Consider the following 14,327-nt stretch of genomic DNA (forward strand, 5'->3'; position numbering starts at 1 on the left):
ATATTGTTAAGATGGCAACACTTCTCAAACTGATCTACAGATTCAATGAAATCCCCATCAAAATCCTGGCTTCTTTTTCTTTTTTGAAAAAGTTGGCAAGTAGATCCCAAAATTCTTATGGAAACGCAGGAATCCAGAAAAAAATGAAATGGAAGAATAATTTGGAGGAATCACTTGATAAGACTTACTACAAAGCTACAATAAGCAAAGTAGTGTGGTACTAGCATAAAGAAAGCAAAGATATAGATAGGTAGATGATTGAGATAGATAGATAGATAGATAGATAGATAGATAGATAGATAGATTCATTCATTCATTCATGGAATATAGTTGAGATTCCAGAAATAAACTATGTGTGCAGTTACTTTATCTTCAACAAGGGTATCAAGACCACTCAATGGAGAAAGAACAGTCTTTTTAACTAATAGTGCTGGGACAATTGGATATCCATGTACAAAAGAATGAAATCAGACTCCTCTCAAACACATACAAACATTACCTCAACATGGATCAAAGATCCAAACATAAGAGCTTTTAGCTATAAAACATTTATAGTTTACAAAATATTTTATAATTTTTTAAAAGATTATTTTTAGAGAGAGAGCATGTGTGCGGGGGGGGGGGGGGAGGGGCAGGTGGAGAAGGAGAGAATCCTCAAGCTGACTCCTGGAGCTCCATCCCAGGGCTCTGAGATCACGACTTAAGCCAAAATCAAGAGTTGGCTGCTTAACTGACTCAGACACCCAGGTGCCCCCAAAATTTTATAAACTTTTTAAGCTTGTAACTTTATAACTAGATTGTAAACTTTATAAATGTTTCTAACACTCTTAGATAAAAACATAGGCATAAATCTTCATGATCTTGGGTTAGGAAATGGTTTCTTACATATGGCTCACAAAGCAGAAGCAACAAAAGAAAAAATAGGTAAATAAGATCTCAAAATTAAAAACGTTTGTGCTTCAAAGGGCATCCAGAAAGTAAAAGTTGGTTAAGCAGCCAACTGTTGATTTTAGCTCAGGTCATGATCTCAGGGTGGTGAGATCGAGCCTCTTGTTAGACTTAGGTGCTGAGTGTGGAGCCTACTTTAGATTCTCTCTCTGGGGATCCCTGGGTGGCGCAGCGGTTTGGCGCCTGCCTTTGGCCCAGGGCGCGATCCTGGAGACCCAGGATCGAATCCCACATCGGGCTCTCGGTGCATGGAGCCTGCTTCTCCCTCTGCCTGTGTCTCTGCCTCTCTCTCTCTCTCTCTGTGTGACTATCATAAATAAATAAAAATTAAAAAAAAAATTAAAAAAAAAGATTCTCTCTCTGTGACCTGGATGGCTCACTAGTTGAACATCTGCCTTTGGCTCAGGTGGTGATCCCGGGGTCCTGGGGTCAAGTCCTACATCCGGCTCCCCGCAGGGAGCCTGCTTCTCCCTCTGCCTATGTCTCTGTCTCTCATGAATAAACAAAAAATCTTTTAAAAAAAATCTCTCTCCCCCTTCTTTTGCCGCCCCCCCAAAAAAATAAATTAAAAAAAATGTATCTTCATGCAATGGACTATTATTTGACAATGAAGAGGAATGGAGTACTGACATATGCTACAGCATGGCTAAACCTTGAGAACATCGTGCTAAGTGAAAGAGGCCAGTTACAAAGACCACATATTGTTTGATTCTGTTTGCATGAAATGTCCACAAGGGGCAACTCTAGAGGGAGAAAAAGTAGATTAGTGATTGACTATGGCTAAGGGAAAGGAGTTGCGGGGAGGGGGAGGTTGGTGATAGGTAGTGACAGCTAATGGATATGGAGTTTTTCAAGCGATGGATCTAATTCTAAAATTAGATTGCGATGGTTGCATAATCCCATGAATATACTAAAAACCACTGAGTTGGATAATTTAAATGAGTTAATTGTATGGCATGTTAATTATATCTTTATAAAGCTGCTAAAATAATTTTTTTAAAAAGTCAGATTGTCTGAGTCCTTAGAAAGCAGGAACTGGGGCTGGGGTATGGGATGTCTGGGGTATCAGAGAAGGACCAAGGGATGGGTGCGCTGTCTGGTCCCAGGAAGGGAGCAGAGGCTGTGGACCCCTTCTAAACATTTCATAGGACCCGGTTCATCCTTCTTTGTAGATACTCATGGGTATATGTTGATCAGGGTATATGGTATCTCCATTCCAACTTTTAAAAAGGTGCCTAATCATTCCCAACATAAATCACCCTGCTCAAGGTCACAAATCAAGTTTGCTAATTAGCAAAATCCCCGTTTCCAATACCCCAGTCCAGTCTGTTTCTGTCCTGGACTCTTGTCAGCCTTTGGGTCCAACCTGGACAGGTAGAAGGTCTGGGGTCAGTGCTTATCCTGCTTTGGGCAGTGAGTGTCCTTGGACAAACTGGTGTCTCTTCATGCAGCCATGACACCCTAGTCCCTGCTCTTGCCATGTGGGCCCTCTGTCCTGCCATGGGGAGCAAGAATAAGAACGTTTTCTAAAGCTACCGTCTGAGGACTGGGCATGACAACCCTGAGTGAAGTCCCTGACATCAGGGAGATCCTTGATACTTCTGCTCCTGAAAGCCACCTGGTGTTAACAGTCCTGACTCTCCCAGCTGCAAAGTCCTCTACGACTGGCATGTGGGCCTGGAGATGGGCTGTGCACTGGTCACTTCCTGAGGCTGCCAGCTTGGTCTAGCGCTGATAAGAGCATGGAAAGGAGGATCTGCTTCACTCTAACCTTTGGCTTCATTTTGGCTTACAAATTGGGAAGGACCTTGTGGCTGAGCTTTATAATCCAAAATCAGTTCTTGAGTGTTCTTCTAAAGATACTCTATAGGAATTTGAGTACTAATGTGTAATTTGGCCCAGATGGGAGAATACTAACCACCTTATTTTTCTCACTTGACATATTTTTGGGGTATCTTTCAACAACATGGGTTAATCTCATTTTTTTTTAAACAGCTGCATAATATATTTTAGAGTGGCTAGCCTTCATTAGTCCTTTGCTAATGGACACTTAGGATATTCCTGGTTATCACAAATGTTGCTGCACTGAACAATGTTCTCTTCAATTTTGCCATGGAAGTGGAAAAAGAACTCTGGTGTAAATTCTTTGACGAGTGCTTGCCGAGTCAAAGGGTATATGCATTTAACTTTTTTTTTTTTTAAGATTTTAGGGATCCCTGGGTGGTGCAGCGGTTTAGTGCCTGCCTTTGGCCCAGGGCGCGATCCTGGAGACCCGGGATCGAATCCCACGTCGGGCTCCCGGTGCATGGAGCCTGCTTCTCCCTCTGCCTGTGTCTCTGCCTCTCTCTCTCTCACTGTGTGCCTATCATAAATAAATAAAAAATTAAAAAAAAGATTTTATTTATTCATGAGAGACACAGAGAGAGAGAAAGAGAGAGAGGCAGAGACGCAGGCAGAAAGAGAAGCAGGCTCCATGCAGGGAGCCAATGCAAGACTCGATCTCAGGACCCCAGGATGACGCCCTGGGCCGAAGGCAGGTGCTAAACTGCTGAGCCACCCAGGGATCCCCTGCATTTAACTTTTTAATACATGATCAAATCATTTTCCCAAATGGTTGTACCAATTTACACTAAACATGGGGCTTCTTTTTCTTTAGTTATGTAGCAGTCCAGAAAATGGATATGATTGTAATTTAACAGCCTACTTTCCCCTACTGATTTGAATAATCATATTTATCATAAACTCCCCAAAATAAGGCTGTTTCTAAATCTTTCCCCCCACTCCATTGGCTAATTTATTCTTGTTCCAATAATAACCTGCTTTAACTTCAGTGTGTTGGTGTTTATCTAGTATGTCAAATACATCACCCCCATTTGTTCTTAAAAATATATTACATAGGAATTTTGGGTGTTCAAGTTGTGTAAAAATACTTTTTTGGGAGTGCCTGGGTGGCTTAGTCCGTTAAGCCTTCGACTCTTGATTTAGGCTCAGATCACAATCTCAGGGCTGTGGGATTGAGCTCCATGCTCATTGCAGAGTCTGCTGGAGATTCTCTCCTCTTTCTCTGCCCCTCTTACCCCCTCCCCACTCATGCATGCTCTCCAAAATAAAAAAAAAATAAAATAAAATAAAAAAAAAGAGGACACTTCGGTGGCTCAGCGGTTGGGCGGCTCCCTTTGGCTTAGAGCGTGATCCCAGATTCCCGGGATTGGGTCCCACATCAGGCTCCTTCCATGGAGCCTGCTTCCCCTCCCTCTGCCTGTGTCTCCGCCTCTCTGTGTCTTTTATGAATAAATGAATAAAATCTTTAAAAATAAAATAAAAAATTTTAAAAATCTTAAAAAAAAACACAAAAAAACCCTTTTTGGATGATACTGAGTTTAAGGATTAAAATTCCTTTTTTAAAAAAAGATTTTATTTATTTATTAATGAGAGGCCCAGAGAGAGAGAGAGAGAGAGAGGCAGAGACACAGGCAGAGGGAGAAGCAGGCTCCATGCAGGGAGCTACCTGGGCTGCCTTTTTTAAAAAAAAGATTCTACCCATCTATTTGACAGAGAGAAAGTGAGAGAGCACAAGTGGGGTGAGCTGCAGGCAGAGAGAGAGGCAGAAGCAGGCTCACCACTGAGCGGGGAGCCTGATGTAGGGCCTGATCCCAGGACCCTGGGATCATGACCCAAGTCAAAGGCAGACGCTTAACTGACTGAGCCACTCAGGGACCCCAAGAATCAACATTTTTTGATAATGTCTTTCCATTCAGGTACATGGTATGTCTTCATTCAGTTAGGACTTAGTGATAGGGGCAGTCCAGGTGGCTCAGTGGTTTAGCGCCGCCATCAGCCAAAGGCATGATCCTGGAGACCCTGGATTGAGTCCCACATCGGGCTCCCTGAATGGAGCCTGCTTCTCCCTCTGCCTGTGTCTCTGCCTCTCTCTGTGTCTCTCATGAATAAATAAATAAAATCTTAAAAAAAAAAAAAAAAGACTTAGTGATATACATTTCTTCATATGTGTTTTGCATATTTCTTTTAAGGTTTATTCCTTCACCGTTTATGGGTTTTCTTTTTTTTTCTTTTTTTTTAAATTTTTTTTATTTTTTATTTATGATAGTCATACAGAGAGAGAGGGGGGGGGGGGCAGAGACATAGGCAGAGGGAGAAGCAGGCTCCATGCACCGGGAGCCCGACATGGGATTCGATCCCGGGTCTCCAGGATCGCGCCCTGGGCCAAAGGCAGGCGCCAAACCGCTGCGCCACCCAGGGATCCCCGTTTATGGGTTTTCTTGTCACTATGAATGGAACCCTTTTATCCCACAAGTAGATTATTGCAGTATACAGGAAATGTACTGATTTTGGACCTCAGTGTATTATCTGTAAAAGGACAGAAATACTCAGTAAAAGGTTTCCATGATGAAATAACAATGGACTAAACAAAGATAAGTAGATTTGTTCATTTTTGGACTTATCAGTGACTTTAATACACTTTTGATCATCAATAATCCCCAAGAAGGGCACAGGGAATTTCCTGCACTTCCCTGACCAGGGAACCTTTTGTCAAGATATTCTGAAAATATATTTTGGGAAACATTGCAGCCAAAGACCCTCTAGTTTCTAATCTGTCATTCCAGCAGTCTCACTGAACCTTATCTGATGCCCCAAATCCCACTCCCTTTCCCCCAACTGAAACACAGAAGACTCAGTGTCAAAGTAAATGCTTTAATGAGTGTTACTCAGAGTGACACGTGTCTCTCAACAGCTGCTGCCCGCCTCCATTGTCCCCAGCTCTTTGTTGGCAAGGAAGAGCTAGCGGCCTGGGGGCGGGGGCAAGGATCTGGAGTTTAAAGAGTGAGCTGGGGCAGAGAGGTTCAGGAGGCCTCCTAGGAGGTCTGGGCTCCTGGGAGTGAGGTGTAGGGGACATGGGCCTCAAGCTGGTCCCTCTTCAGGCATTCCTAGCAAAGCCACAAGGGGCTCGAGGGGTGTGGGGGTCCCGATGGACACAGGGTGGGTGCGCTCGTGCTTGCGCAGGTCGCTGGCACTCAAGAAGGCCTTGGGGCAGTGGGGGCAGGTGTAGGGGCGCACAGAGCTGTGGGTGCGGCTGTGTTTACGCAGCCCTGCCCGGTCAGAGAAGCTCTTGCCGCACTGGGTGCAGGGAAAGGGCCGGAGCTCTGGGTGTGAGCGCTCATGCCGTCGCAGCAACGTCAGAGTGGAGAATGTCTCCTTGCACTCCCGGCACACAAACTGCGGTGGCTTCTCATCCACCTCCTCGCCCCCCACCTCGCCTGCCCCTCCCAAGGGACCAGGAGCCTCTCCAACCCCAGCATCTTGGCACTCCACGTGTTCCACCGTCATGCCCACCACTTGCCACTGGGTGGCCATCACCCCACCTGATTCCGGGGGCAGCCCCAGCAGCCCTGCCGGAGGGTCCCCTAGGCCTGCACCTGCCCCCGGGGCTGCAGAGCCCTCGCCCGCCACGCTGACCGGCAGTGCCAGCCCCACTACCAGCTCCTGTTGCGGGGGAGCCCCTGCAGCCTCACTACTTCGATGGGTCCGCTCGTGCTTCCTCAGGCTTGAAGATACCACGAAGGACTTTCCACAGGCATTACAGTGGAAGGGGCGCTCACCTGAGTGCACCCGGCTGTGCTTGGTGAGGCTGGCTCGCTCGGCAAAGGCTCGCCCGCACTCCTCACAGCGGAAGGGCCGCTGACCTGAGTGCACCAAAGCATGGCGCTTAAGGTCCCAAGACGCCACAAACGTCTTGTCACACTGCAGGCACTTGAACGGCCGGTCACCCGTGTGCACCCGCCGGTGCATGGCCAGGTCTGCAGGCTGCCGGAAGTCTTTGCCGCACTTCTCGCAGCGGTATGGCTTCACGCCCTCGTGCGCCCGCTGGTGGCGCCGGAAGCTCGAGGGGTCGGAGAACATGCGGCCGCAACGTGGGCACAGGAAGGGCTTCTCGCCCGAGTGCGTGCGCTCATGGCTCTGGTAGGAGCTGAGCTGCGTGAAGCCCTTGCCACAGGCTGGGCAGCGATAGGGCTTCTGTGCCGCATGGATGCGCTGGTGGCACGTGAGCGAAGATGAGCGGGAGAAGCTCTTCCCACACTCCGAGCAGAGGAAGGGGCGCTCACCCGTGTGGGACCTGCGGAGTACGGAGGACGGGACGTGAAGGTGGCAGGCCTATCATCTGACCCCTGCTGCCTGTCTGCACGGTACGGCAGGGGCTCCTGACATCCCTGGGGACCACGAGGCTGCACCCCAGAGTAGGAAACCTTCAGGATGGGTGCCTAGGTCCCAGAGAAGACCCCGCTCTGCACACCACAGCCAGGCTCCACTCCCACCTACTGGCCTCCACCAGCGATCCTCTGAGCTGCACAACTTCCAGCCCTGCCCCCTCTCCAGCTGTCCAGGGACCCAGGCCAGTTAGGTCCCAGCAGCTCCCTCCCGACGCAGTCTGCCCCGCCCCGCCCACCTTCCCATTGGCTGAGACTGAGGCTCCGCCCCAGGCCCTATTGGCCACAGGGCACCCTTGCCCCGCCTCCGCCCCACTGGCCAGCTCTCCCCGCACCCCCAGGGCCTGGTCACCCCAGTTCAGGTGTTCTCACCGCTCGTGGTTGCGTAGGTCCTTGAGCTCGGCGTAGGCCTTGCCGCAGCGCTCACAGCTGTAGGGCCGCAGGCCTGCGTGCGTGCGCCGGTGTTTGCGGAACACCGAAGGGTCAGCGAAGCTCTTGCCGCAGTCGGCACAAGCGTAGGGCCGCTCACCAGTGTGACCGCGCTGGTGAATCTTGAGCTTGGAGAGCGCGCCGTAGGCCTTGGGGCAGTGAGCGCAGCGGAAAGGCAGCTCACCAGCATGTGAGGCCAGGTGCACGCGCAGGCACACGGGCTGCATGAAGCGGCGGCCGCACTCAGGGCAAGGGAAGGGCTTTTCGCCAGTGTGGCTGCGACCGTGACTGCGCAGCTCGGGTGCTGTTTTGTAGGCCTTGGGGCACAGCGGGCATGCATAGGGCCGAGGCTTAGCCGATGCACCTGACACCTTGTCCCCGCCCGCATCCTCTGCTTTGGGTTCTGTCTCTGGCTTCAGCATCGCATCCGCCACCTCCTCCGCGCAGTCTGCAGGACCATGTGTGGCAGCATGTCGCGCTGCCCTGGGCGCATTTGGAAATGTCTTAGTACAGGACAGGCACTTGTAGCGGCGGCCGGAGCGCTTGTAGCCAGGGGCAGAGGACGGGGCCTCCGCAGACTCCACCTCCATGGCTTCAATGGGCGGAGCTTCTCTAGGAAAGAAGCAAAGTGAGACACAAGCCACATCTCTCTGCAATTTGCTAAGGCCTCAAAGGGGGAAAATTCTGTCTTATCTGCATTTCCTGCCAGGGATGGCCATATCCCTCCTTCCAAACATTCCTGGCTTGTACACTCTGCCCTGGATGTCCTCCCTGGTCTGTTCATTGATGAAAGAAGTTGGACCAGGTAACCTCAGAGGGGCTCTAAACCCCGTTGCATTCCCCGACAGCCCAGATTCCATCCATCTCACCATCTTTCTCCTTCAGCTCAGGGTCTAAGGCCTGTGCCAGGGCACAGGGTCCTATACAGGCTGCAGGCACAGAGGCTACCCAGATGCGGGTCTGCCCTGAAGGCTGTCAAGTGCCCAGGGAAGACAGAGGTAGGTCCAGAAGAAGGCAGAGCTAGTGGGCTAACTGGCGACTGGCACTGTCTGTCTGAAGTGATAGGTCCCCAGCGGATGTATTTTGTCTTTCCCCTCTGGTTAGTCAGAGGCAGCAACTGTTCCCACTGAATTCTGGCCTTGCACAGCTGTAAGGGACTCCACCCCAGACAGGAATCCTGGTCCACCCTCTGCTCTGGCATCGCTGTTGGGCTCCTGCTCCCATAGCTCTGGTAATGGGGAGCTCATTACTCTCAAGGCAGCTTGAGCCATTTCTAGAAGTTAGAAGTGTCTCGGTCATAATCAATATATCTGATTTAGCCTGGTCTCCTGGGGCACTTGCTCTAGCTAAAGCAGCTTCTTTCTCATTCAGTGCCCAGACACCCCCCACCCAGCTGCTCCTGGGGATCATGGCTGGGAGGAAATAGGATTAATGGATGCATTAGTCTTAACACCAGCTCATCCTCCCTAGGGGATGAAAAGAAGAGGATTATGGGCAGATCCACTTAGGGAATGCTCAGCACCAGCTGCTGGGGGCGGCCAGGGTGAGGGGGAAGGATGCAGCTATAGGCAGGGGAGGGAGCCAGGTGTGTCCAGAAGCTAGGCTGGGAGGCAGAAGGCCTGAATCTAGTGCTCCTTTCTAGACCTCTTTCCTCAGCTGTATACCTCAGGGGTGGGTAGCTTCAAAATTAGGACCCACAGGAGCCCTTGGGGTAAGTGGCAAGGGCTGCTGCATCTTTAAAATCAGCACTCTTCTACCTAGTGGCCCAGCATCAGTCTTCTGCCCCTAGACACATACATGCTATGTATACAGGCAGCCAGAATCTTCTTCGTAAAGTTTCATGTATCCCCTGCTCAATAACTTTCCATGACTTCCATCACATCATGCAAACCCTTAGGTCCTTCCTGTCTATTACAAATCCCACCAATCCTTCCTTTGAGCCCCACTTTCCCCAGGAAGCTCTTCCTGCATCTCCTCTATGGTTTTCGGCCCCAATCCCACACAACTCTGTTCCAACCTCAGCTTGTTTTTTCTTTTGTTTGTTTGTTTTGTTTTGTTTTATGTTCCCTCCCCCACACTTTTCCCACTAAATGCTGGGGCTGGAAGGTGAGTTAAAGGGCATGAGGCTTAACCTTCCCTGGGCTTGAAACCCCCTAGAGTTTCCAGAGGATCCTTCGCTATCTCTGGAGGAGGCAGTCACTACCTCCTTTCCAGACATCTCTGGACAGTCTGACTGGTGAAGTTTCTCTTTAATAAAAATGATAGTTCATATTTACTGAGCACTTGCTAAATAAAAGGCAGTATCCTAAGCTCTTTATATGTATTAACTCAAACTTCATGTCAACACCATGAGAGTTCTGTTATATATATTCCTTTTTTACAGAGAAGGAAACAGGCCCAGAGAAACAATGTAGCTTTGTGGTTAAGTGTCCCATCTCTGAAGCCAAACTGCCAGGCTTCCAATCTTGTCTCACTCACTTCCTAGCTGTAACCTTGTGCCATTTACTTCATGCCATAGTACCTCAATTGTCTCATCTGAAAAATGGAAGTAATATTAGTACTTACTTCACAGTGTTGGGTGAGTTATATCAATAACTGCCCTAAACTATTAGGAGTCTTCTTAGAGCCAGACACTTTGCTGAGTGTGTTGCTACATTATTTAATTCTCTCACAGTTTCCTAAGATGGAGGTTCTTGTCCTCATTTTATGAACAAATGAACTGAGGTTCTAAGAGGTTTAGTGACTAGCCCATGGTCACAAAGCTAGACTCATAGCTGGGACTTGAATCCAACTGCTTAACTTGCCTTGAGTTGCTGGGCTCTTGATTGGCTTTCTGGGCTTCCCACACTTGTCTGCTGCCTGGGCCAGCCCTACACTTACCAGAACACTGAGTTCAGGCCACATCTTATCTTCTCTCATTCCCAGGGAACTGCCTTGAGACCAGAACCAGCACCCTTTATGCTGCTGTTTCCCTCTCAGAAGGCTTGACCCCTGGGTTCCAAGCTCCAAGCCTCAGTATTTCTCTGTGAACCAGAAACCAGATAGCTAGAGGTATACATCTCTCCTCCTAAAGCACTTCCCTGAGGAAAAGGAAGGGACACACCAGGTGCCCAGCTCCATGAAGAGCAGAGGACCACATAGGCGAAGCCCTAATTAAAATCCTACCATTAGCTCACTTCATTGTTCACTAAGGGCTCTTCCACCCATCACTCCCTAGACTGATGTTTCTTCAAGTCAGATCTGTGACCTCCCTGCCCCCGCATGAGAATAATCATCAGGGAATCTGGGGTTAGATTCACAAATCTGTACTTCAGATACACTCTTGGGGTCATGCCAGCCAACACAGAAGACTTAAGAACCAAAGACTTATCCTTAGGTCTTCACAAAGCCTCTGAGAGAGGCATTTTTACTACACCTCTCTTTCAGATATGGAGATTAAGGCCCCCATAAGGGACAATACTTGTTCAAGGACACCTAGCTAGTCAAGAAGCCCAGACTCAAATCCAAGTCTTCAGGTGCGTGGGCTGGGTTCTTTCTCTACCAGTCTGTATTCATTTGGGTTTTATGAGTCAACTCAGGAGACTTTCCACTGCTCCTAGGACAAAGGCCAGGATCTTTTCCCTGGCCAGCAAGGCTCTAACTCTTGCCTACCTCACTCTCACTCCTCTTTGTGGTCTCACTAGGCCTGACCTACACAGGCTCGCTTTCCCTTCCAAAAAGAGCTAAATTCTTTTCCACCTCAGGGCCTTTGTACCAGTAGTTTCCTCTGCCAGAAACACTGTTCCCGGAGGATCACTGTGTAGCTATCTCTTTGATTTCATTTGGGCCTCAGCCCTGTCACCTCCTCAAAGGATTTCCTGACCACCTTTCTTAACGCTATCTGCATCCTTGTTCATCACTGTCCCCTCCTCTTTAGTCTCTCTTATGGTGCTCATCTGGATAACATTCCTTGCAAGCTTATCACGGGCCAGGTATCATTCTATGCATTTTGTTTGTATTACTCAAGCTAAGCTTCACAATTGCCTAGAAATTTCCAATGGACTGAAGGTGCACATGCATGGAGAAGACCATGTGAGGACATAACAAGAAGGTGGACATCTACAAGCCAGAAAAAGACTCCTCACCAGGAGCTAAATTGGCCAGCATCTTGATCTTGGACTTCCCAGCCTCCAGAACTGTGAGAAATAAATTTCTGTTCCTTAAGCCCCTCAGCCTGTGTGGGGTTTTGTTGTTGTTATTATGGTTGGCCTGAACAAAGTTAAACAGTATTATTTCCCCCATTTTATAGACAGGGATACTGAGGCACACAGAAATGAAGACTGGTCATGGCCATAACTAGTTTTCAAAGCCAGGTGGTCTGGCTCTCAAACTTCTTCGTTCTCTCCTGATTGTTGCTTTGGTAGCACTTACACATTTTATGGCTGGATTATTAATTCTTGGTCTCCAGCAGCACCAGAGTCTAGGCTGGCAAAGAGCCAGGAACCTTTATTATTTTGTATCCCCTACACCTAGAACTGTGGCTAATGCCCCAGAACAAAGTAAATGAATCAAGCTCTGAGACAGAATTCAAACTCAGGTGGGGTGGTATGTTCTCTGCCTCCCCCATAGTAGGGGTTTGTGAGAATATCTGTCAACAACTATTTATTAGCTGAATTTCTCTGCTGATCCAAGTTCACAAGGTCCAAATATCACCCCAATATCCCACGGTGGCTTCATTGCTCTGGTGAGGGAGGCTTGACTTTGCTTCCTTCACTACTGGCTTAGAAGGGAGATGCAGGCCTGCTGCCTGCTGCCAGAACAGCCTGTAAATGCCAGAGATGCACTGATTTCATTCCCAGACAACTTAGGCTAGGACCCTGCAAGCTGGCATGAAGTGAAAAAGGAATCACTTTTTATCCCTTCTGCACCTTGGTCTCCCCATGTGTACACAGGTAGCCCTGAGACCTGCTGAGATGAATAGGGAACTGTGAACCATGCAGAAGTGAGTGCTAATCATCTCCTAGACCTCCAAACTGGCCAATTCACAATCTAACCCTAACCCACTTCTTCAGCCTCAGCTCCCGCAGCAGTGTCTCCGTCCCAACAGCAAACTAAGCTCCAGCCTCAATTCTCAAACTTTGTCACCTAAACGCACCTCCACCTGCAGTTCTCTCTTATCTCCGGAGCCTCGCTGGCCTTCTCCTATGGGGAAACTCTTTTGCATCCTTCAAATGCCCCCCTTCCCCAGTGCCCTCAAGAATACTTAATAGGCAGTAGAGGTAAGGGTGCCACGGCGTTCTGGGCCTCAGTTTTCTCATCAGTAAAATGCGGACTCTGAAGTACGTGGGAGTTTTTGAAGGGCGTTAGGGCCTAGGAGACGCGCTGAGAGGGGGCCTAGGGCTGCAGAAACCCTGCGCCTCCCGCTCCCTGCAGCTGTCCACACGTCGCCGCCCCCACTAGACAGACCCGCAGGGCACAGCCCTGGGCGGACTCGTCTCGGAAGGCTAGCAAAACGTTGCCTTGGAGAACGAGTCAAGAAAGAGCGAACGAAGAAGAGAACGAGCAAATGAATGGGCCAAGGGCCGGGCGCTGGACAAAGGCCTGCAAGATGGCGTTCTCTAGGACCGCGGGAGGGGCGGCCAGGACCTCGGCCGGGGAGGGGTGGCGCAGACGCCGGGGACCTGGTTAGGCAGCCCGCGCGCCTGGGACAAAAGCCCGCAACATGGCGGGCTCTAGGACCCCCAAGGCCCGCACCGCGCAAGGCGGGCAGCCGCGCCGGCCGAGCCCCGGCGTCCGCAGCAGCCGGCCCGCGGGGACAGCCGGCGGGTTCTAGGACCCGCTGGGCCGGAGCCCGCCGGCGCCCTCCCGGGGCCGCACTCCTCCCGCCCCGCCCGCGCTGCTCGCGCCAGGCCAACCCCATCCGCCCTCTGCAACCACAGAGAAACTGAGGCCTCTCAGACTGCGTCCGGGCTGGGGCGGCCCGGGGGTCCCCGCGGCTTCCCACTGGCATTTCCTACCTTAACGAACTTGGGCTGGCTCCGCGGCGTCAGCGGCGGCCGCTCTCGCCGACGGAGCCCGGGACACTGCCAGGGAGAGGCAGGCACTAGGACCCAGCGGGGGGGGGGGGGAGGGGGAGGCGGGGCTGGCAAGCGGAAGTGGGCGGGAGCTCTTCTCGCCCGGGAGGAAGGCAAAGTTTACCTGGACACAGCAGGCGAAGGTGGCGGAGAAACATCTTGCAAGGGTTTCTGTGGGTGCTAATGACAGGGGACGCCAGGCAGGTTTACGGTATATACCGGGCCATTGCTAGCTTGGGGCCAGATCACCAAGAACTGGAAGGCGGGAGGACAGAAGGGCCATGCGCAAGCTTTGTAGTACCCAAATCCGCTTATACTCCACCACGTTTCCCTCAGTACAAGGAGTGAATGAAACTCCCTCCATCTGCCTTGGGAAGTTTTTCAGGGAGCCGCACGAAAAGTGTCGCTAAAGTACCGAGGCTAGCGCAGCAGAACCCTTTTTTTCCTCTTCTGCTTTGAATCAATATGCACCGGAACAATTTTAGCAGCTCTTGCCGGAAGTGTGGCTAAGACTAGCGCAAAACAGCGCCGTGTTTTGACCCTCGTGGGCGGGGTCAGAATCGCGCTTCGGCTCCCTCTCCCTTAGCCCCGGAACTGTGTCTGTGTAGAAGCGCTGCTTGGAGGCGGCACAGGAAGTGTTCTCGAGGCAGAGGTTTCGGGGGGAACCTTTTGC

The 14,327-nt window shown here is 50.4% G+C and overlaps 1 protein-coding gene across 4 annotated transcripts; it reads right to left on the reverse strand.

Moving 5' to 3' along the window:
- Positions 1 to 5,647: 5,647 nt before the first annotated feature.
- ZNF668 (zinc finger protein 668) lies at positions 5,648 to 14,325 on the reverse strand. Of its 4 annotated transcripts, none has more exons than XM_072836570.1 (3): positions 13,779 to 14,325; positions 7,545 to 8,208; positions 5,648 to 7,081 (listed from the first exon to the last, which is right to left on the reverse strand). In XM_072836570.1, the coding sequence occupies exons 1-3, from the start codon at positions 13,810 to 13,812 to the stop codon at positions 5,869 to 5,871; spliced, it is 1,911 nt and encodes a 636-aa protein (XP_072692671.1). In that variant the 5' UTR covers positions 13,813 to 14,325; the 3' UTR covers positions 5,648 to 5,868. The 4 variants fall into 4 exon arrangements, with proteins under 4 accessions (XP_072692671.1, XP_072692673.1, XP_072692672.1 ...); XM_072836572.1 differs by having other exon boundaries at positions 7,545 to 8,213; positions 13,779 to 14,324; XM_072836571.1 differs by lacking the exon at positions 13,779 to 14,325 and adding an exon at positions 13,598 to 13,734 and having other exon boundaries at positions 7,545 to 8,213.
- Positions 14,326 to 14,327: the final 2 nt, after the last annotated feature.

This window comes from Canis lupus, chromosome 8, assembly GCF_048164855.1.
Source record: "Canis lupus baileyi chromosome 8, mCanLup2.hap1, whole genome shotgun sequence".
NCBI classification, from domain to species: domain Eukaryota; kingdom Metazoa; phylum Chordata; class Mammalia; order Carnivora; family Canidae; genus Canis; species Canis lupus.